This window comes from Pristiophorus japonicus, chromosome 9 (genome assembly GCF_044704955.1).
Source record: "Pristiophorus japonicus isolate sPriJap1 chromosome 9, sPriJap1.hap1, whole genome shotgun sequence".
Classification (NCBI taxonomy): domain Eukaryota; kingdom Metazoa; phylum Chordata; class Chondrichthyes; family Pristiophoridae; genus Pristiophorus; species Pristiophorus japonicus.
The window spans coordinates 184,198,602-184,222,445 of NC_091985.1; the positions used below are offsets into that span (position 1 = coordinate 184,198,602).

The following is a 23,844-nucleotide window of genomic DNA, read 5'->3' on the forward strand; positions in this document are numbered from 1 at the left end:
GAAGGGCAGTACTGAGGGAGTGCCGCACTGTTGGAGGGGCAGTACTGAGGGAGCACCGCATTGTCGGAAGGGCAGTACTGAGGGAGTGCCGCACTGTTGGAAGAGCAGTACTGAGGGAGTGCCGCACTTTGGGAGGGGCAGTACTGAGGGAGTGCCGCACTGTTGGAAGAGCAGTACTGAGGGAGTGCCGCACTTTGGGAGGGGCAGTACTGAGGGAGTGCCGCACTGTCGGAGGGGCAGTACTGAGGGAGTGCCACACTGTCGGAATGGCAGTATTGAGGGAGTGCCGCACTGTTGGATGGGCAGTACTGAGGGACAGTACTGAGGGACTGCCACACTGTCAGAGGGGCAGTATTGAGGGAGCGGCGCATTGTCGGAGGGGCAGTATTGAGGGAGCGCCACACTGTCAGAGGGGCAGTACTGATGGAGTGCCGCACTGTTGGATGGGCAGTACTGAGGGACAGTACTGAGGGACTGCCACACTGTCGGAGGGGCAGTATTGAGGGAGCGCCGCATTGTCAGAGGGACAGTATTGAGGGAGCGGCACACTGTCAGAGGGACAGTACTGAGGGGGCACCGCACTGTCGGAGGGGCAGTACTGAGGGAATGCCGCACTGAGGGACAGAACTGAGGGAGTGCCGCACTGTCGAAGGGGCAGTACTGAGGGAGTGCCGCACTGTTGGATGGGCAGTACTGAGGGAGCGCCACACTGTCGAAAGAGCACTGCTGAGGGAGCACCACGCTGTCGGAGGGGCACTGCTGAGGGACCACCGCATTGTAGGTGGGGCAGTATTGAGGGAGCGCCACACTGTCGGAGGGGCAGTACTGAGTGAGTGCTGCACTGAGGGACAGTACTGAGGGAGCGCCACACTGTCGGAGGGGCAGTACTGAGGGAGTGCCGCAATGTTGGATGGGCAGTACTGAAGGAGCGCCACACTGTCGGGTGGGCACTGCTGAGAGAGCGCCACACTGTCGGAGGGGCACTGCTGAGGGAGCGCCACATTGTCGGAGGGGCAGTATTGAGGGAGCGCCACACTGTCGGAGGGGCAGTACTGAGGGAGCACCGCACTGTCACACAACAGTACTGAGGGAGCGCCGCGCTGTCGGAGGGGCAGTACTGAGGGAGTGCCGCACTGTCGGAGTGGCAGTACTGAGGGAGCGCCGCACTGTCGGAGGGGCAGTACTGAGGGAGCGCCGCATTGTCGGAGAGGCAGTACTGAGGGCGTGCCGCACTGTCGGAGGGTCAGTACTGAGGGAGTGCCGCACTGTCGGAGTGGCAGTACTGAGGGAGCGCTGCACTGTCGGAAGGGCAGTACTGAGGGAGTGCCGCACTGTCGGAGGGGCAGTACTGAGGGAGCGCCGCATTGTCGGAGTGGCAGTACTGATGGAGTGCCGCACTGTCGCAGGTGCATCTTTCGGATAACTGTACTGCATGCAGTTCTGGTCACCACATTACAGGAAGGACATGATTGCACTACAGAGGGTACATAGGGGATTTACGAGGATGTTGCCGGGACTTGAGAATTTTAGCTGTGAGGAAAGTTTGGATAGGCTGGGGTTGTGTTCTTTGGAACAGAGGAGGCTGAGGGGAGACCTGATTGAGGTATATAAAATTTAGAGGGGCCTGGATCGAATGGATAGGAAGGACCTGTTTCCCTTGACAGAGAGGTCAACAACCAGGGGGCATAGATTTAAAGTAATTGGCGGGAGGTTTAGAGAGGATTTGAGGGTAAATGTCTTCACCCAGAGGGTGGTGGGGTTCTGGGGTGGAACTCACTGCCTGAAAGGGTGGTAGACGCAGAAACCCTCACCACATTTAAAAAGTACTTGGATGTGCACTTGAAGTACCGTAACCTACAGGGATACGGACCCAGAGCTGGAAAGTGGGATTCGGCTGGGTAGCTCTTGGTCGGCCGGCGTGTGCACAATGGGCCGAAATGGCCTCCTTCCGTGCTGTAAATTTCTCTGATTCTATGATCTACACGTGGATTGTGTACAGATATATTCTACCTTGCTGTACAGTCCCGACCTTGGCCACTCACCGTGCAGTGGAGATAAACCTGTAGTTCTGTTCCCAGTGAGACAGGAGGTGTGTCCGCTCCTCATCGTAAAGCCGAATGATCAGATACTCAAATCGGTCGGGGAAGAAATTATCGATTTCCCGTGTCCCGTTCAAGATGAACTTCACTCTGAAATACGGCAACAAGAAACAGAACCTCGACAAGGGCCCTGGATACAGCGGCTTTGCTCGCACACGCACTCTCACTCTGACTCTCACACACGCAGACACACACATAAACACACATTATTACACTCTTACACACACGCACAGTCTCTCACATACGCACTCTCACACACACACACTCTCTCACGCACACTCACACACACACATTGACACACACACACAGACAGAGACACACACACACTCACTCAGACACACTCGCTCACTCTCACACACACACAGACAGAGACACAAACACACACACTCTCACACTCTCACAGACATAGACACTCATACACACAATCTCACACACACACACACATTCACACACATTCACACACTCTCACACACACACGCACTCTGACACACACACACCCACTCACAGAGACACTCACACAGACTCACGGAGACACTCATGCAGGCACAGTGACCAAGACACTCACGCACACACTCTCACACACACTCTCTCACACGCACACACTCTGACACACACTCTCACACACACTCACACACTCTCACACGCACACACTCTCACACACACGCACAAAGAGGTAGACATTTATCCATTTCGGTACAATTCATCCAGGTTTGAAGCATTCCATTCAGAACCCTGAGAATACAAAGATCACAGTTTAAAATGTGTCTTAAATGACAGGACAAGCAGAGAGAGGAGAGACGGAGAGAGAGAGAGAGAGAGATGGAGATGGAGAGACAGAGACAGAGACAGAGAGATAGAAAGAGAGAGAGAGACAGAGAGATGGAGAGAAAGAGAGACACAAAGAGAGTGAGACAATGATAGAGACTGACGGACAAAGAGAGAGAGAGACAGAGAGAGCGAGAGAGAGAGAGACAGACAGAGAGAGAGAGAGCAAGACAGGTAGAGACAGGGAGAGACAGAGAGAGGGAGGCAGAGACAGAGAGAGCATGAGAGAGAGAGAGAGAGAGAAAGAGGGAGGCAGAGAGAGAGAGAGCGACAGAGAAAGAAAGAGAGAGAGAGAGAGAGCGACAGAGAAAGAAAGAGAGAGACAGAGAGAGAGAGAGAGAGAGAGAGACAGACAGAGCGAGAATTCAGAGAGAGAAAGAGACAGAGAGCGAGAGGGTCAGAGACAGAGAGACATAGAAGCATAGAAAATAGGTGCAGGAGTCAGCCATTCAGTCCTTCGAGCCTGCGCCACCATCAAAATGATTATTGCTGATCATTCACCTCTGTACCCCTTTCCTGCTTTCTGTCCATACCCCTGGATCCCTTTAGCGGCAAGGACCATATCTAACTCCCTCTTGAATATATCCAATAAACTGGCATGAAAAACCCTCTGTGGTAGAGAATTCCACAGGTTAAAAACTCTCTGAGTGAAGAAGTTTCTCCTCATCTCAGTCCTAAACGACTTAGCCCTTATCCTTAGACTGTGTCCCCTGATTCTGGACTTCACCAACATCGGAAACATTCTTTCTGCATCTAGCCTGTCCAGTCCCGTCAGAATTTTAAATGTTTCTATGAGATCCCCTCTCATCCTTCTGAACTCCAGTGAATACAGGCCCAGTCGATCCAGTCTCTCCTCATATGTCAGGCCTGCCATCCCGGGAATCAGTCTGGTGAACCTTCACTGCACTCCCTCAATAGCAAAAACCTCTTTCCTCAGATTAGGAGACCAAAACTGAACACAATATTCCAGGTGAGACCTCACTAAGGCCTTGTACAACTGCAATAAGACTTCCCTGCTCTTATATTCAAATCCGCTAGCTATGAAGGGCAACATACCATTTGCCTTCTTCACCACCTGCTGTACCTGCATGCCAACTTTCAATGACTCAAGTACCATGACACCCAGGTCTCATTGCACCGCCCCTTTTCCCAATCTGCCGCCATTCAGATAATACGCTGCCTTCGTGTTTTTGCCCCCAAAGTGAATAACCTCACATTTATCCACATCATACTGCATCTGCCATGCATTTGCTCACTCACCTAACCTGTCCATATCACCCTGCAGCCTTTAACATCCTCCACACAGCCTGCACCGCCACCCAGCTTAGTGTCGTTTGCAAACTTGGAGATATTATACTCAATTCCTTCATCTAAATCAATAATGTATATTGTAAATAGCTGGAGTCCCAGCACTGAGCCCTGCGGCACTCCACTAGTCACTGCCTGCCATTCTGAAAAAGACACATTTATCCCGACTCTCTGCTTCCTATCTGCCAACCAGTTCTCTATCCACTTCAGTACATTACCCCCAATACCATGTGTTTTAATTTTTCACACCAACTCTTGTGTGGAACCTTGTCAAAAGCCTTTTGAAAGTCCAAATACACCAGATCCACTGGTTCTCCCTTGTCTACTCTACTAGTTACATCCTCAAACAATTCTAGAAGAGTTGTCAAGCATGATTTCCCTTTCGTAAATCCATGCTGACTTGGACCGCTCCTGTCACTGCTTTCCAAACACACTGCTATTTCATCTTTAATAATTGATTCCAACATTTTCTCAACGACTGAAGCCAGGCTAACCGGTCTGTAATTACCCGTTTTCTCTATCCCTCCTTTTTTTTAAAGTGGTGTTACATTAGCTACCCTCCAGTCCATGGGAACTGATTCAGAATCGATAGACTGTTGGAAAATAATCACCAATGCATCCATTATTTCTAGGGCCACTTCCTTAAGTACTCTGGGATGCAGACTATCAGGCCCCAGGGATTTATCGGCCTTAAATCCCATCAATTTCCCTAACACAATTCCGTGCATAATAAGGATTTCCTTCAGTTCCTCCTTCTCACTAGACCCTCGGCCCCCTAGGATTTCCGGGAGGTTATTTAAGTCTTCGTTTCTGAAGACAGAACCAAAGTATTTCTTCAACTTGCCTGCCATTTCTTTGCTCCCCATAATAAATTCACCCGAATGTGTCTTCACTAATGTTTCCTCTTCACATATCTATAGAAACTTTTGCAAACAATTTTTATGTTCCTTGCAAGCTTCCTCTCATATTCTATTTCCGCCCTCCTAATTAAACCCTTTGTCCTCCTCTGCTGAATTCTAAATTTCTCCCAGTCCTCAGCTTTGCTGCTTTTTCTGGCCAATTTATATGCCTCTTCCTTGGATTTAACGCTATCCTTAATTTCCCTTGTTAGCCACGGTGGAGCCACCTTCCCCGTTTTATTTTTACTCCAGACAGGGATGTACAATTGTTGAAATTCATCCATGTGATCTTTAAATGTTTGCCATTGCCTATCCACCGTCAACCCTTTAAGTATCATTCGGCAGTCTATTCTAGCACCTTGCCAAATGCCTTTTGGAAGTCCAAACACACTACATCCCCTGGCTCTCCTTGATCCACCCTCTCGTTACATCCTCAAAGAATTCTAGCAAATCTAAATCGCCTTGCAGCGTCTTTGCATCCTCCTCACAACTCACAATCCCATCTAGTTTTGTTTCATCAGCAAACTTGGAATTATTACATTTGGTTCCCTCATCCAAATCATTTATATTGTGAATAGCTGTGGCCCAAGCACTGATCCCTGTGGTACACCACTAGTCACTGCCCACCACCCTGAAAAAGACCTGTTTATTCCTACTCTCTGTTTCCTGTCAGTTGATCAATTTTAATCCATGCCAGTACATTATCCCGAATCCCATGTGCTTTATGTTCCATAATCTATAGAATTTTGTAAGATGACAACCAATGCATCTACTATTTCCATGGCTGCCTCTTTTCGTGCTCTGGGATGCAGATCATCAGGCCCTGGGGATTTATCTACCTTCAGTCCCATTAGTTTCTCCAGCACTATTTTCTTACTAATAATCATTTCCTTTAGTTCCTCTTGCTCACTAGACCGTTAGTTCCCTAGCATTTCTGGGATATTATGTGTGTCCTCTTCCGTGAAGACAGAATTGAAGTATTGATTTAATTGTTCTGTCATTTACTTGTTCCCCATTACAAATTCTCCCATTTCTGCTGTAAATGTCTGGTTTCTCTCCCTCTCCTCCACTGAAGGTACTGGCTATGTTAGATCTGGTCCTGTGTAATGAGACAGAATTAATAAACACTCTCCTAATAAAGGATCCCCTTGGAATGAGTTTTGAAAGCATGGTTGAATTTCATATTCAAATGGAGGGTGAAAAAATTGCATCTCAAACCAGCGTACTGAGCTTAAATAAAGGAGACTACAAAGGTATGATGGCAGAGTTGGTTAAAGTGGACTGGGAAAATAGATTGAAGTGTAGGACATTTGATGAACAGTGGCGGTCTGCCATTTCTTTGTTCCCCATTATAAATTCACCTAAATCTGACTGCAAGGGACCTACATTTGTCTTCATTAATCTTTTTCTCTTCACATATCTGTAGAAGCTTTTGCAGTCAGTTTTTATGTTCCCAGCAAGCTTCCTCTCTTACTTTGTTTCCCCCTTCCTAATTAAATCATTGGTCCTCTTCTGCTCATCCATGATCTTTAAATGTTTGCCATTGCCTGTCCACCACCAACCCTTTAAGAATCATTCACCAGTCTATTTTTGCCAATTCACGTCTCATACGATCACATTTATATTTCCTTAAGTTCAGGACCCTAGTCTCTGAATTAACTGTGACACTCTCCATCTTAATAAAGATTTCTACCCTATTATGGTTACTCTTCCCCAAGGGGCCTCACATAACAAAATTGCTAATTAGTCCTTTCTCACTACACATCACCCAGTATAGGATGGCCAGCCCTCTATTTGGTTCCTCGGCATCTTGGTCTAGAAAACCATCCCGAATACACTCCAGAAAATCCTCCTCCACCATATTGCTACCAGTTTGGTTAGTCCCAATCTATATGTAGATTAAAGTCGCCCATGATAACTGCTGTAACTTTATTGCACGCATCCCTAATTTATTGTTTGATGCTGTCCCCAACCTCACTACTACTGTTTGGTGGTCTGTACACAACTCCCACTAGCATTTGCTGCCCTTTGGTATTCCGTAGCTCCACCCATACAAATTCCACATCATCGAAGCTAATTACTCTCTTCTGATCATGGAGAAATCAAATATTCGACACACTGTGTTTGAAACAAAGCTGATTTATTCAATATTTATACACAATATTAATCTCCAGCTCATATATGAGGGTTATTAAGATCATCAGAAACAAACAGTAACTGCCAGAATGAGCATGGTTCAGTACCCAATTACAGTAAATCCAGTTCAATTCACAAATTCAGGCTTTCAATGGCGGTATGTATATCCAGCATTCCCCGCGGGGTGAATGTACCGCCTCCAAACTACAGGAGCTCAGCGCGCAGGCGCGGGGCCTGGCTGGTTTGGAGCATGCGCGGTCCGTGTAATGGCGGAGGACACATGTGTTGGACAGGATGTTCAGAATTTGTCATTTTCAGCGGGTCTGAGGGGATTAATGGACCAGCGGGGAGCCGGGGAGTCTTCATAAACAACCGGTGCCCGCCGCCAGCCCGGAATAATATCCGGAATATCAGCGGTTGCAGCTTCGGGGCTCTCACCCGCTCACAGGCCCAGGTTAACGGCGGCCAGCTTGGTAGAGGAAGGCAGGTTCAGCGCTCCGCCATCTTTGTCCAGTTAGTAGCAGCGCGCGTGCGCGGCCATCTTGGAACAGGAACAAAGTGCATGATGTTAGTGTCTGTTTCCAACTGGATCCCAGTGGGGAAAGGAATGTCTCAGATATTTTATTGTCACTCTCCGCACCTCGGATTTCTCACCATCTCCCCTGAAGGCGATGCTCAGTTCTGAGCTTACGGTTTATGTCGACACAATTACATAAGAACATAAGAAATAGGAGCAGGAGTAGGTCATTTTGCCCTTCGAGCCTGTTCCGCCATTCAATAAGATCATGGCTGGTCTACTCATAGACTCAGCTCCACTTCCCTGACCGCTCCCCATAACCCTTTACTCCCTTATCGCTCAAAAATCTGTCTATCTCCACCTTAAATATATTCAATGACTCAGCCTCCACAGCTCTCTGGGGCAGAGAATTCACAGATTTACAACTACCTGAGAGAAGAAATTCCTCCTCATCTCAGTTTTAAATGGGCGGCTCCTTATTCTAAGACAATGTCCTCTAGTTTTAGTTTCCCCTATGAGTGAAAATATCCTCTCTGCATCCACCTTGTCGAGCCCCCTCATTATCATTGTTTCAATAAGATCACCTCTCATTCTTCTGAACTCCAATATGTATAGGCCCAACCTATTCAACCTATCTTCATAAGTCAATCCCCTCATCTCCTGAATCAACCTAGTGAACTTTATCTGAACTGTCTCCAATGCAAGCATATCCTTCCATAAATACGGACACCAAAACTAAATGCAGTACTCCAGGTGTGGCCTCACCAATACCCTGCACAGTTGTAGCAGGACTTCTCTGCTTTTATACTCTATCCCCCTTGCAATAAAGGCCAACATTCCATTTGCCTTCCTGATTATTGCTGTACTTGCAAACTAACTTTTTGTGTTTCATGCACAAGGACCCCCAGGTCTCTCTCTCATGCAGCTCTTTGCAATTTTTCTCCATTTAAATTATAATTTCCTTTTCTATTATTTCTGCCAAAGTGGATAACCTCACATTTTCCCACATTATACTCCATCTGCCAAATGTTTGCCCACTCACTTAACCTGTCGATATCCTTTTGCAGATTTTTTTATGTCCTCACAATTTTTGTATCAACAGCAAACTTGGTCCCTTCATCCAAGTCATTAATATAGATTGTAAATAGCTGAGGACCCAGCACCGATTCCTACGCCACTCCACTAGTTATGTTTGCCAACTGGAAAATGACCCATTTATCCCGACTCTCTGTTTTCTGTTTAGCCAATCTCTATCCATGCCATAACATATTACTCCCAACCCTGTGAGCTTTTATCTTGAGCAGTAACCTCTTATGTGACACCTTAGCGAATCCTTCTGGAAATCCAAATACACCACATCCACTGCTTCCGTCTTATCCACCCTGCTCATTACATCCTCAAAGAACTCCAGCGAATTTGTCAAACATGTTTTCCCTTTCATAAAACCATGCTGAATCTGCTTGATTGAATCATGCTTTTCCAAATGTCCTGCTACTGCTTCCTTAATAATGGACTCCAGCATTTTCCCAACAACAGATGTTAGGCTAACTGGTATATAGTGTCCTGCTTTTTTTGTCTGTCTCCTTTCTCAAAGATGGGCATTACATTTGCGGTTTTCCAATCTGTTGGGACTGCCCCAGAATCCAGTGAATTTTTGTAGATTATAACCAATGCATCCACTATCTCTGCAGCCACTTCTCTTAAGACCCTAGGATGCAAGCCATCAGGTCCAGGGGACTTGTCCGCCTTTAATCCCATTATTTTATCTAGTACTACGACATTAGTGATCGTGATTGTATTACTTTCCTCCCTACCTATAGCCCCTTGATTATCCACTATTGGGTTGTTTTTAGTGTCTTCTACCATCAAGGACTTTTACTATCTGTTATATTTTGTGCTAGTTTACTTTCATAATCTTTCTTTTCTCTCAATCATTTTTTTAGTTGTTCTCTGCTGGCTTTTAAAAATTTCATAAACCTCTGGCCTCCCACTCATCTTGGCCACACTGTATGCCTTTGTTTTCAATTTGATACCGTCCCTATTTCCTTAGTTAGCCATGGATGGTTATCCCTTCTCTTACAATCTTTCCTTCACATTGGAATATATTTTTGTTGAAGGTTATGAAATATCTCCTTAAATGTCTGCCACTGCTCATCAACCGTCCCATTCTTTAGTCTATTTTCCCAGTTCACTTTAGCCAACTCTGCCCTCGTACCATTGTAGTCTCTTTTATTTAAGCTTAGGACCCTGGTTTGAGAACCAAATTTCTCACCCTCCAACTGAATTTGAAATTCAACCCGTCAGCGCGACCGAAATCCTGGAAGAATCACTCGTCACTCTGGGTCGGTTCCAAACATCACAACGGTCTTTATTACACCGGCGGGGAGAAAGCTCTGGGTTACTCCAGGCACTACTCTCCGTCGAACAAAGAAATTCATCGATATTTATATGTTTTACAACAGTTCATTACAATTACTCAGCCCATGTCGGCTGGACACAATCCAATCCTAATGATTATAGATTACAAATCGGTTTCTTTGGGCCAATGGGATTGGCCCCCAGGCACCAGGGGACTGCGTGATCATTTCATGTTTAGCTGGGAGCTTACTCATGATCTCCAAACCCCCTTATCTCTACTGTCCTTGGGTTCTGCCTGCGCCTAACCTTCTTATCTTGACATAGTTACAGGAATTTCTTTGTTCAGTATTCTGCTAGGATATCTTGTCTGGGGGTTGCTGATGAGAGACATTCTGCTGAGCTCGCCCTTTCCAGTGTTCCTGTGCACGGAACTGCAGTGTCATCAGCTACCCAGAAATTTAGTCAAGCTGGTTAGCTGAATTCCCCAAGTGCTTTGCGGAATCCCTGGCAGCCATTTTATATGTGGCTGACATATATTCAGCAGGTGCCTTTGCCTTTTGAAGCGCCCTACAACAAACCATATTATGGTCACTCATTCCTAGAGGATCTTTTACTATGAGATCATTTATTAATCCTGCCTCATTACACAGTACGAGATCTAAGATAGCCTGATCCCTGGTTGGTTCTGCAATGTACTGTTCAAGGAAATTATCCCCGATACACTCTATGAACACCTCCTCAAGACTACCCTGGCCAATTTTCTTTGTCCAATCAACATGAAGTTTTAAATCACCCATAATTATTGCCATTCCTTTATTGCAAGCTTCCATTATTTCTTGATTTATGCTCTGTCCAACAGTGTAGCTACTGTTAGGGGGCCTATAGACTATGCCCACCAGCAACTTTTTCCCTTTATTATTCCTTATCTCCACCCAAACAGATTCAGTATCTTGATCCTCTGAACAAGTCTCATTTCTCACTAATGCACTGATCCCATCCTTTATTAACAGTGCTACCCCACCTCCTTTTCCTTTCTGTCTGTCCTTCCGAATTGTCAAATACCCCTGAATATTCAGTTCCCAGTCCTGGTCACCTTGCAACCACGTCTCTGTAACGGCTATCAGATCAGACCCATTTGTATGTATTTGTGCCGTCAACTCATCTATTTCATTCCGAATGTTATGTGCATTTAAACAGAGAGCTTTTAAATTTGTTTTTTTACCCTTTTTTCCTGCTTTTTTCCTCTGTCCTTCAAACTCACTTTCTACATTTTTGCTTTCTAATTCCAGCTTTACTTCCCTATCTAATGAATCTATTTTCAGGTTCCCATCCCCCTGCCAAGCTAGTTTAATCCCTCCCCAACAGCACGAGCAAACCCCCCCTGCGAGGATATTGGTTCCGGCTCTGTTGAGGTGCAACCCGTCCGGTTTGTACATGTTCCACCTCCCCCAGCAGCGGTCTCAATGTGTCAGGAATCTAAAGCCCTCCCTCCTGCATCATCTCTCCAGTCACGCAGTCATCTGTTCTATCTTCCGATTTCTGTACTCACTAGCTCGTGGCACCGGGAGTAATTTTACATATTACCCTAGATCATCACACTGTTTATAATTACACAAGACCCTGTCTCAGTTTATATTACACTAGACCCTGTCCCTGTTTATATCACACTAGACCCTATCTCTGTTTATATTACACTAGACCCTGTCCCTGTTTATATTACACTAGACCCTGTCCCTGTTTATATTACACTTGACCCTGTCCCTGTTTATATTACACTAGACCCTGTCTCTGTTTATATTACACTAGACCCTGTCTCTGTTTATATCACACTAGACCCTATCTCTGTTTATATTACACTAGACCCTGTCCCTGTTTATATTACACTGGACCCTGTCCCTGTTTATATTACACTAGACCCTGTCTCTGTTTATATTACACTAGACCCTGTCCATGTTTATATTACACTCGACCCTGTCCCTGTTTATATTACACTGGACCCTGTCTCTGTTTAGATTACATTCGGCCCTGTTTCTGTTTATATTACACTAGACCCTGTCTCTGTTTGTATTACATTCGATCCTGTCTCTGTTTATATTACACTAGACCCTGTCCCTGTTCATATTACACGAGACCCTGTCTCTGTTTATATTACACTAGAACCTGTCTCTGTTTGTATTACACTAGACCCTGTCTCTGTTTATATTACACTAGACCCTGTCTCGGTTTACATTACACTTGACCCCGTCTCGGTTTATATTACACTAGACCCTGTCTCGGTTTATATTACACTAGACCCTCTCTCTGTTTATATTACACTGCACCCTGTCTCTGTTTATATTACACTAGACCCTGTCTCTGTTTATATTACACTAGACCCTGTCCCTGTTTATATTACACTAGACCCTGTCCCTGTTTATATTACACTAGACCCTGTCTCTGTTTATATTACACTAGACCCTGTCTCTGTTTATATTACACTAGACCCTGTCCCTGTTTATATTACACTAGACCCTGTCTTTGTTTATATTACACTCGATCCTGTCTCTGTTTATATTACACTATACCCTGTCTCTGTTTATATTACCCGAGACCCTGTCTCTGTTTATATTACACTAGACCCAGCCTCTGTTTATATTACACTAGACCCTGTCCCTGTTTATATTACACTAGACCCTGTCTCGGTTGTATTACACTAGACCCTGTCTCGGTTTATATTACACTAGACCCTGTCTCGGTTTATATTACACTAGACCCTCTCTCTGTTTATATTACACTGCACCCTGTCTCTGTTTATATTACACTAGACCCTGTCTCAATTTATATTACACTAGACCCTGTCTCGGTTTGTATTACACTCGACCCTGTCTCGGTTTATATTACACTAGACCGTGTCTCTGTTGATATTACACCAGACCCTGTCTCTATTTATATTACACTAGACCCTGTCTCGGTTTATATTACACTCGACCCTGTTCCTGTTTATATTTCATTAGACCCTGTCTCTGTTTATATTACACTAGACCCTGTTTCTGTTTATATTACACTAGACCCTGTCTATGTTTATATTACACTAGACCCTGTCTCTGTTTATATTACACTAGACCCTGTCCCTGTTTATATTGTACTAGACCCTGTCCCTGTTTATATCACACTAGAGTCTGTCTCTCTTTATATTACACTAGGCCCTCTCTCTGTTTATATTACCCGAGACGCTGTCTCAGTTTATATTACACTAGACCCTATCTCTGTTTACATTACACTAGATCCTGCCTGTTTATATTACACTATACCCTGTCTCTGTTTATATTACCCTAGACCCTGTCTCTGTTTATATTACACCAGACTCTGTCTCTGTTTATATTACACTAGACCCTGCCTGTTTATATTAAACTAGACCCTGTCCCTGTTTATATTACACTAGACCCTGTCTCTGTTTATATTACACTAGACCCTGTCTCGGTTTATATTACACTCGACCCTGTCTCTGTTGATATTACACGAGACCCTGTCTCTGTTTATATTACACCAGACTCTGTCTCTGTTTATATTACACTAGACCCTGCCTGTTTATATTAAACTAGACCCTGTCCCTGTTTATATTACACTAGACCCTGTCTCTGTTTATATTACACTAGACCCTGTCTCGGTTTATATTACACTAGACCCTGTCTCGGTTTATATTACACTCGACCCTGTCTCTGTTTATATTACACGAGACCCTGTCTCTGTTTATATTGCACTAGACCCTGTTCCTGTTTATATCACACTAGACCCTCTCCCTGTTTATATTACACTCGACCCTGTCCCTGTTTATATTACATTAGACCTCGTCTCTGTTTATTTTACAGTCGACCCTGTCCCTGTTTATATTACACTGGACCCTGTCTCTGTTTATATTACACTAGACCCTGTCCATGTTTATATTACACTCGACCCTGTCCCTGTTTATATTACACTGGACCCTGTCTCTGTTTAGATTACATTCGGCCCTGTTTCTGTTTATATTACACTAGACCCTGTCTCTGTTTGTATTACATTCGATCCTGTCTCTGTTTATATTACACTAGACCCTGTCCCTGTTCATATTACACGAGACCCTGTCTCTGTTTATATTACACTAGAACCTGTCTCTGTTTGTATTACACTAGACCCTGTCTCTGTTTATATTACACTAGATCCTGTCTCTGTTTATATTACACTAGACCCTGCCTGTTCATATTACACTATACCCTGTCCCTGTTTATATTACACAAGACCCTGTCTCTGTTTATATTGCACCAGACCCTGTCTATGTTTATATTACACTCGACCCTGTCTCTATTTATATTACACTAGACCCTGTCTCGGTTTATATTACACTAGACCCTGTCTCTGTTTATATTACACTAGACCCTGTCTCTGTTTATATTACACTAGACCCTGTCCCTGTTTATATTACACTAGACCCTGTCTTTGTTTATATTACACTCGATCCTGTCTCTGTTTATATTACACTATACCCTGTCTCTGTTTATATTACCCGAGACCCTGTCTCTGTTTATATTACACTAGACCCAGCCTCTGTTTATATTACACTAGACCCTGTCCCTGTTTATATTACACTAGACCCTGTCTCGGTTGTATTACACTAGACCCTGTCTCGGTTTATATTACACTAGACCCTGTCTCGGTTTATATTACACTAGACCCTCTCTCTGTTTATATTACACTGCACCCTGTCTCTGTTTATATTACACTAGACCCTGTCTCAATTTATATTACACTAGACCCTGTCTCGGTTTGTATTACACTCGACCCTGTCTCGGTTTATATTACACTAGACCGTGTCTCTGTTGATATTACACCAGACCCTGTCTCTATTTATATTACACTAGACCCTGTCTCGGTTTATATTACACTCGACCCTGTTCCTGTTTATATTTCATTAGACCCTGTCTCTGTTTATATTACACTAGACCCTGTTTCTGTTTATATTACACTAGACCCTGTCTATGTTTATATTACACTAGACCCTGTCTCTGTTTATATTACACTAGACCCTGTCCCTGTTTATATTGTACTAGACCCTGTCCCTGTTTATATCACACTAGAGTCTGTCTCTCTTTATATTACACTAGGCCCTCTCTCTGTTTATATTACCCGAGACGCTGTCTCAGTTTATATTACACTAGACCCTATCTCTGTTTACATTACACTAGATCCTGCCTGTTTATATTACACTATACCCTGTCTCTGTTTATATTACCCTAGACCCTGTCTCTGTTTATATTACACCAGACTCTGTCTCTGTTTATATTACACTAGACCCTGCCTGTTTATATTAAACTAGACCCTGTCCCTGTTTATATTACACTAGACCCTGTCTCTGTTTATATTACACTAGACCCTGTCTCGGTTTATATTACACTCGACCCTGTCTCTGTTGATATTACACGAGACCCTGTCTCTGTTTATATTACACCAGACTCTGTCTCTGTTTATATTACACTAGACCCTGCCTGTTTATATTAAACTAGACCCTGTCCCTGTTTATATTACACTAGACCCTGTCTCTGTTTATATTACACTAGACCCTGTCTCGGTTTATATTACACTAGACCCTGTCTCGGTTTATATTACACTCGACCCTGTCTCTGTTTATATTACACGAGACCCTGTCTCTGTTTATATTGCACTAGACCCTGTTCCTGTTTATATCACACTAGACCCTCTCCCTGTTTATATTACACTCGACCCTGTCCCTGTTTATATTACATTAGACCTCGTCTCTGTTTATTTTACAGTCGACCCTGTCCCTGTTTATATTACACTGGACCCTGTCTCTGTTTATATTACATTCGATCCTGTCTCTGTTTATATTACACTCGGCCCTTTCTCTGTTTATATTACACTCGGCCCTCTCTCTGTTTATATTACACTAGGCCCTCTCCCTGTTTATATTACACTAGACCCTCTCCCTGTTTATATTACACTAGACCCTGTCACTCTTTATATTACACTAGACCCTGTCTCGGTTTGTATTACACTCGACCCTGTCTCGGTTTATATTACACTAGACCGTGTCTCTGTTGATATTACACCAGACCCTGTCTCTATTTATATTACACTAGACCCTGTCTCGGTTTATATTACACTCGACCCTGTTCCTGTTTATATTTCATTAGACCCTGTCTCTGTTTATATTACACTAGACCCTGTTTCTGTTTATATTACACTAGACCCTGTCTATGTTTATATTACACTAGACCCTGTCTCTGTTTATATTACACTAGACCCTGTCCCTGTTTATATTGTACTAGACCCTGTCCCTGTTTATATCACACTAGAGTCTGTCTCTCTTTATATTACACTAGGCCCTCTCTCTGTTTATATTACCCGAGACGCTGTCTCAGTTTATATTACACTAGACCCTATCTCTGTTTACATTACACTAGATCCTGCCTGTTTATATTACACTATACCCTGTCTCTGTTTATATTACCCTAGACCCTGTCTCTGTTTATATTACACCAGACTCTGTCTCTGTTTATATTACACTAGACCCTGCCTGTTTATATTAAACTAGACCCTGTCCCTGTTTATATTACACTAGACCCTGTCTCTGTTTATATTACACTAGACCCTGTCTCGGTTTATATTACACTCGACCCTGTCTCTGTTTATATTACACGAGACCCTGTCTCTGTTTATATTACACCAGACTCTGTCTCTGTTTATATTACACTAGACCCTGCCTGTTTATATTAAACTAGACCCTGTCCCTGTTTATATTACACTAGACCCTGTCTCTGTTTATATTACACTAGACCCTGTCTCGGTTTATATTACACTAGACCCTGTCTCGGTTTATATTACACTCGACCCTGTCTCTGTTTATATTACACGAGACCCTGTCTCTGTTTATATTGCACTAGACCCTGTTCCTGTTTATATCACACTAGACCCTCTCCCTGTTTATATTACACTCGACCCTGTCCCTGTTTATATTACATTAGACCTCGTCTCTGTTTATTTTACAGTCGACCCTGTCCCTGTTTATATTACACTGGACCCTGTCTCTGTTTATATTACATTCGATCCTGTCTCTGTTTATATTACACTCGGCCCTTTCTCTGTTTATATTACACTCGGCCCTCTCTCTGTTTATATTACACTAGGCCCTCTCCCTGTTTATATTACACTAGACCCTCTCCCTGTTTATATTACACTAGACCCTGTCACTCTTTATATTACATTAGACCCTGTCTCTGTTTATATTACACTAGACCCTGTCTCTGTTTATATTACACTGGACCCTGTCTCTGTTTATATTCCATTCGATCCTGTCTCTGTTTATATTACACTCGACCCTGTCCCTGTTTATATTACAATAGATCCTGTCCCTGTTTATTTTACACTAGACCCTGTCCCGATTTAGATTACATGAGACAGTATCTCTGTTTATAAATAGAAGTATAGAGTACTAAAGTGTGGCTATTGTGATTAACCTGTACAAAGCACTAGTTCGGCCTCAACTGGAGTATTGTGCCCAATTGTGGGGAACACACTTTAAGAATAATGTGAAGGCCTTTGAGAGGATGCAGAAAAGATTTACGAGAATGATTCCAGAGATAAGGGAGTTCAATTACCTGGACAGACTGAAGAAGCTGTGGTTGCAAGGGGGATAGAGTATAACAGCAGAGAAATCCTGCTACAACTGTACAGGGTATTGATGAGGCCACACCTGGAGTACTGCATGAGTTTTGGTCTCCGTATTTTAGGAAGGATATACTTTCATTGGAGGCTGTTCAGAGAAGGTTCACTAGGTTGATTCCTGAGATGAGGGGGTTGACCTATGAAGAAAGGTTGAGTAGATTGGGCCTATACACATTGGAGTTCAGAAGAATGAGAGGTGATCTTATTGAAACATAAAAGATACTGAGGGGGCTTGACAAGGTGGATGCAGAGAGGATGTTTCTACTCATCGGGGAATCTAGAACCAGGGGGCAGAGTTTCAGAATAAGGGGTTGCCCATTTAAAACTGAGATGAGGGGGAATTTCTTCTGTTGAGTGTTGTAAATCTGTGGAATTATCTGCCCCAGAGAGCTGTGGAGACTGGGTCATTGAATATATTTAAGGCGGTGATAGATTTTTGAGCGATATGGGAGTAAAGGGTTATGTGGAGTGGGCAGGGAAGTGGAGTTGAGTCCATGATCGGATCAGTCATGATCTTATTGAATGGTCGAGGACCAGAGGGCACAGATTTAAGGTGATTGGCGATAGAACCAAAGGCGACACAAGAAAAAACCTTTTTGCGTAGCGAGTGGTTAATATCTGGAATGCACGGCCTGAAAGGGTGGTGGAGGCAGACTCAATCACGGCTTTCAAAAGGAAGTTGGATAAGTGCCTGAAAGAGAAACAGTTGCAGGGCTGTGGGGTAAGGGCGGGGGAGTGGGACTAGCTGAGGTGCTCTTGCAGAGAGCTGGCACGGGCTCGATGGGCCGAATGGTCTACTTCCATGCTGTAACCATTCTCTGATTCTATGGTTCTAACTCGATCAGCATAAGCCTCTTCCCTTCTCCCTCATATGCTGAACTTAAGTGCATCGATACTGGAAACACAGAGCGACCAATCCAGAGCTGCTCTGTATCAGGGTGGGCACTGGATGCGGAAGTCGCTCCCTGGCCTCCTGTGTGGATCTGTTTGTTGCATCAGTTTGAGCTGGAGTGGAGAGGGAGGGGCGGGGGGGAGAAGCTGCTGGGTTTAACCCCAGTACCTCTGAGCCCAGTCGGGCCCAACAATTTCCGATGAGAGACTGTCAACGGCGGTGGATTCTAGGGGAGATTAGGTTGTGAAACAGACACTGTCTGCACAATGTAGAAGAGTATTGGTTTAGGAACAATTATTTCTGTAGAGGCTTTCAATGTACAGATTTGTTTTAATCCATTCTTGGGATGTGGGTGTCACTGGTAAGGCCAGAATATATTTCCAATTTCCATTTGCCCCTTGACAAGGTGATGGTGGGCCTTCTTCTCGAACCGCTGCAGTCCGTGTGGTGACGGTCCTCCCACAATGCTGTTAGGTGAGGAGTTCCAGGATTTTCACCCGGTGACGATGTCGGAACGGTGATATATGCCCAAGTCAGGATGGTGAGAGAGTTGATGGGGAACTTGGAGGTGATGGATTTCCCAAACACCTGGTGCCTTGGTCCATCTAGGTGGGAGAGGTTGTGGGTTTGGGAGGTTCTGTCAAAGTTCTGGTTGACCTGCAGATGTATAAAGTCCCTCCCCTTCACCCCGCCCACCTCTCCCTCCACCCATAGAGGCCAGAGTCTTGTGTCGGCCCAGACCGGGTCGTGGGTTCCCGTCCCTGAAGGACATTAGTGACCAGTTGGGTTATTACCACAATCCGACAGCTTTCATCGTCACTTTTTTTCTGCTGACGGCTGCACAAATAACCAGGTTAATTCAGCTCAATTTCACAACCTGCCTTTGTGTTTTTGTGGGTTCTCTCTCACCCAACCTTTTTCCTGTTTGAAATTCACGTTACAGGGAATTAAACGGGGAGGATTTATCGACCGGAGGCTCAAACCAAACATCACATTAAGATCTGACGGAGTCACTCGATTCATCAGGACCTGAATATCATCGGCCTTTGACCATGGAAGCAAAAAGCACTGTTCACAGCGGGGAGAAAGGGTACACGTGCTCTGTGTGTGGACGAGGCTTCAGCCGATCATCCAACCTGGAGAGACACAAGTGCAGTCACACTGGGGAGAAACCGTGTAAATGTGGAGATTGTGGGAAACGTTTCAAATGCCCGTCCCAGCTGGAAACACATCGGCGAGGTCACACTGGGGAGAGGCCGTTCACCTGCTCCGACTGCGGGAAGGGATTCACTACATCATCCGACCTGCTGAGACACCAGCGAGTTCACACTGGGGAGAGGCCGTTCACCTGCTCTGAATGTGGGAAGAGATTCACTCAGTCATCCAACCTGCTGATACACCAGCGAGTTCACACTGGGGAGAGGCCGTTCACCTGCTATGACTGCGGGAAGGGATTTACTCGGTCATCCAGCCTGCTGGAACACCAGCGAATTCATACTGGGGAGAGGCCGTTCACCTGCTCTGAGTGTGGGAAGGGATTCACTGAGTCATCCAACCTGCTGATACACCAGCGAGTTCACACTGGGGAGAGGCCATTCACCTGCTCTGAATGTGGGAAGGGATTCAGTGCATCATCCCACCTGCTGATACACCAGCGAGTTCACACTGGGGAGAGGCCGTTTAAGTGCTCTGAGTGTGGGAAGGGATTCACTCAGTCATCCAACCTGCTGATACACCAGCGAGTTCACACTGGGGAGAGGCCGTTCACCTGCTCTGAGTGTGGGAAGGGATTCACTCAGTCATCCAACCTGCTGAAGCACCAGCGAGTTCACACTGGGAAGAGGCTGTGCACCTGCTCAGAGTGTCGGGAGGGATTCACTCGATCATCCCACCTGCTGACACACCAGCGAGTTCACAAGTGACTGCAGGGGAGGGATTCTGCTGTTATTGCTGCTGTTAATCACATCCCGGACTGAATCGTGTTCATTCTGACAGTTGGGGTTTGTTTCCGCTGATGTTAATAACTCCTGTAACTGGACTGGAGTTAGATATTTGGGATATATATAAATAAATTAGAGTTGCTTTCAACACATTGCTGTAGATTTTTGACTTTCCCACCCGAGTGTTTAGCATCACCTGGCTGGATCTCAGAGAGGACAATCTGGGGGGAGGATTGTATGGGGGGAGAACTTCAGCCTGGACACAGTCCTTCAGGGTCACACTGAGAGAGGCAAACAGCACTTTGGTCTTTCTCGTCTCTCTTCACTGACAGCAAAGTCACCGTGAGGGTTAATCTTGACTGTGTAAGGTGCGGATGTTATCCACCCAAGGGTGTTTAAAGAGATGGGACGGGTGCTCTGTCAGCCCCTTGTCCATATCTCCAACAGCTCAGTAGAGTCATGGGTTGTTCCCTGAGATGGAAGACAGCACACGTCGTTTCCATTTTGCAAATTGGGCACAAATCAGAGCTCGGGAACTGAAGGCCCATCAATGTGACCTCGATCACCGGGAAGATGCTTGAAGGGATCCTGAGAGATGCTGTTTTCCATCATGGGGTAAGGGAAGAGGCCATTAGATATACTGAACACGGATTCCAGTAAACAAGGTCATATCTTTCAAACTAGCTTGAGTTTGTAAAGAAGTTGTTAGGTTGGTGGATGGGGGAATCCGGTTGACATTGTCTACCTCAGGGTGTCAAACTCATTTTCTATGGTGGGCCTGATCCAATATCCTGACACTTGGTATGGGCCACATTCAGCAAAAGCTATTAAAATAGGAATAAATGAAGATAAACTACATCGGAATTTACATTTAGATTATATTTACTGCTGCTGCTGCCGATCCCTGGAACCCCTTAGCTCGAGCATTGGTGAACTTACCCTGCTCAAACCATAACCACAAGGATATCGGTGCCTGGTTCTCCCTGTGACCACAAGGCTGTGACACACAGATACCGTTTCCTTGTTTCACATCTCCATACAAATACCATCACTTCACACATTCCCTCTCTACACAACTGCAGCAGACATGAGCAAGGACATGAGGCTTATTAAAAGACACATTTCATTACAGCAAAGGTTACACTGGGAGAAATGTTCAGTTATTTTCCATTACAGGCAAAATGTTGGGCAAACCAGCAGCACACTGGCACCTGAACAGTGTCTCATCGGCCGACAGGCTTTTCTTAAGTATATTTGCTGCGTGGATATAAACTTGAACCAGCTTTGCAGGCGTGATGCTCTATTCACACATTGAAGGTGGAAGAGATGCTCTGTGGCGCACGCTAAGTCCAGTAGCTGAAAGTGATTAACAGACTGGGTTTTGTGTTTAGTGATAGAAACATAAAAACAAAGAAAATAGGTGCAGGAGTAGGCCATTCGTCTCTTCGAGCCTGCACCGCCATTCAATGAGTTCATGGCTGAACATGCATCTTCAGTACCCCATTCCTGCTTTCTCGCCATACCCCTTGGTCCCCCTAGTAGTAAGGACTACATCTAACTCCTTTTTGAATATATTTAGTAAATTGGCCTCAACAACTTCCTGTGGTAGAGAATTCCTCAGATTCACCACTCTCTGGGTGAAGAAGTTTCTCCTCATCTCGGTCCTAAATGGCTTACCCCTTATCCTTGGACTGTGCCCCTGGTTCTGGACTTCCCCAACATCGGGAACATTCTTCCTGCATCTAACCTGGCTAAACCCATCAGAATTTTGAACGTTTCTATGAGATCCCCTCTCACTCTTCTGAACTCCAGTGAATACAAACCCAGTTGATCCAGTCTTTCTTGATATGTCAGTCCCGCCATCCCGGAATCAGTCTGGTGAACCTTCCCTGCACTCCCTCAATAGCAAGAATGTCCTTCCTCAAGTTAGGAGACCAAAACTGTACACAATACTCCAGGTGTGGCCTCACCAAGGCCCTGTACAACTGCAATAACACCTCCCTGCCCCTGTACTCAAATCTCCTCGCTATGATCCCGGGCATGTTACCAATACCAGCAAAATTGAAGCCCATGGAATAAAAGGGACAGTGGCAGCATGGATACTCAGTTGGTTCAGTGAGAGGAAACAGAGAGTTGTGGGGAACAGTTGTTTTTCGGACTGTAGGAAGTTACACGGTGGTGTTCCCCAGGGCTCGGTCCTGGGGCCACTGCTTTTCTTGATAAATATTAATGACACAAACCTGGGTGTACAAGGCACAGTTTCCAAATCTGTAGATGGATCAAAACTTGGAAGTATAGAGAATGGTGAGGGGATGGTGATAGGCTTCAGGAGGACACAGACAGGTTGGTGAAATGAACAGACACTGTACAGTGAATGGTGAGGGGATGGTGATAGACTTCAGGAGGACACAGACAGGTTGGTGAAATGGACAGACACAGTACAGTGGATGGTGATAGGCTTCAGGAGGACACAGACAGGCTGGTGAAATGGGCGGACACGTGGCAGATGAAATTTAACACAGAAAAGTTTGAAGTGATACATTTTGGTAGGAAGAACGAGGAGAGGCAATATAAACTAAAGGGTACATTTTTAAAGGGGTACATGAACAGAGAGACCGAGGGGTCTATGTGCACAAATCGTTGCAGGGGGCAGGGCAGGTTGAGAAAGCAGTTTAAAAATGCTTACAGGCTCCTGGGCATCATAGAGGCATAGATTACAAAACATGGATATTATGATGGACCTCGAAAAATACAGGTTCGGCCTCAAACATAGAAACACAGAAAATAGGTGCAGGAGCAGGCCATTCGGCCCTTCGAGCCTGCACCACCATTCAATATGATCATGGCTGATCATGCAACCTCAGTGCCCCGCCCCTGCCTTCTCTCCATACCCCCTGATCACTTTCGCCGTAAGGGCCACATCTAACTCCCTTTTGAATATATCTAACGAACTGGACTCAATAACTTTCTGTGGTAGAGAATTCCATCGGTTCTCAACTCTCTGGGTGAAAAAGTTTCTCCTCATCTCGGTCCTATATGGCTTACCCCTTATCTTTAGACTGTAACCCCTGGTTCTGGACTTCCCCAACATCAGGAACATTCTACCTGCATCTAACCTGTCCAGTCCCGTCAATGTTATAAATTTCTATGAGATCCCCTCTCATTCTTCTAAATT

The 23,844-nt window shown here is 45.0% G+C and overlaps 1 protein-coding gene across 2 annotated transcripts; it reads left to right on the plus strand.

The window, feature by feature from the left end:
* The first annotated feature begins 7,519 nt into the window (after positions 1-7,519).
* Positions 7,520-20,817, plus strand: LOC139272782 (zinc finger protein 551-like). 2 transcript variants are annotated; one of them, XM_070888894.1, is made up of 2 exons: positions 7,520-7,780; positions 19,673-20,817. In XM_070888894.1, the coding sequence occupies exon 2, from the start codon at positions 19,782-19,784 to the stop codon at positions 20,649-20,651; it is 870 nt and encodes a 289-aa protein (XP_070744995.1). In that variant the 5' UTR covers positions 7,520-7,780; positions 19,673-19,781; the 3' UTR covers positions 20,652-20,817. The 2 variants fall into 2 exon arrangements, with proteins under 2 accessions (XP_070744995.1, XP_070744993.1); XM_070888892.1 differs by having other exon boundaries at positions 7,520-7,750.
* The last annotated feature ends 3,027 nt before the right edge of the window (positions 20,818-23,844 follow it).

Excerpts from the sequence above, each read along its gene's own strand:
- LOC139272782 (XM_070888894.1), top strand. The coding sequence starts at position 19,782 with ATGGAAGCAAAAAGCACTGTTCACAGCGGGGAGAAAGGGTACACGTGC.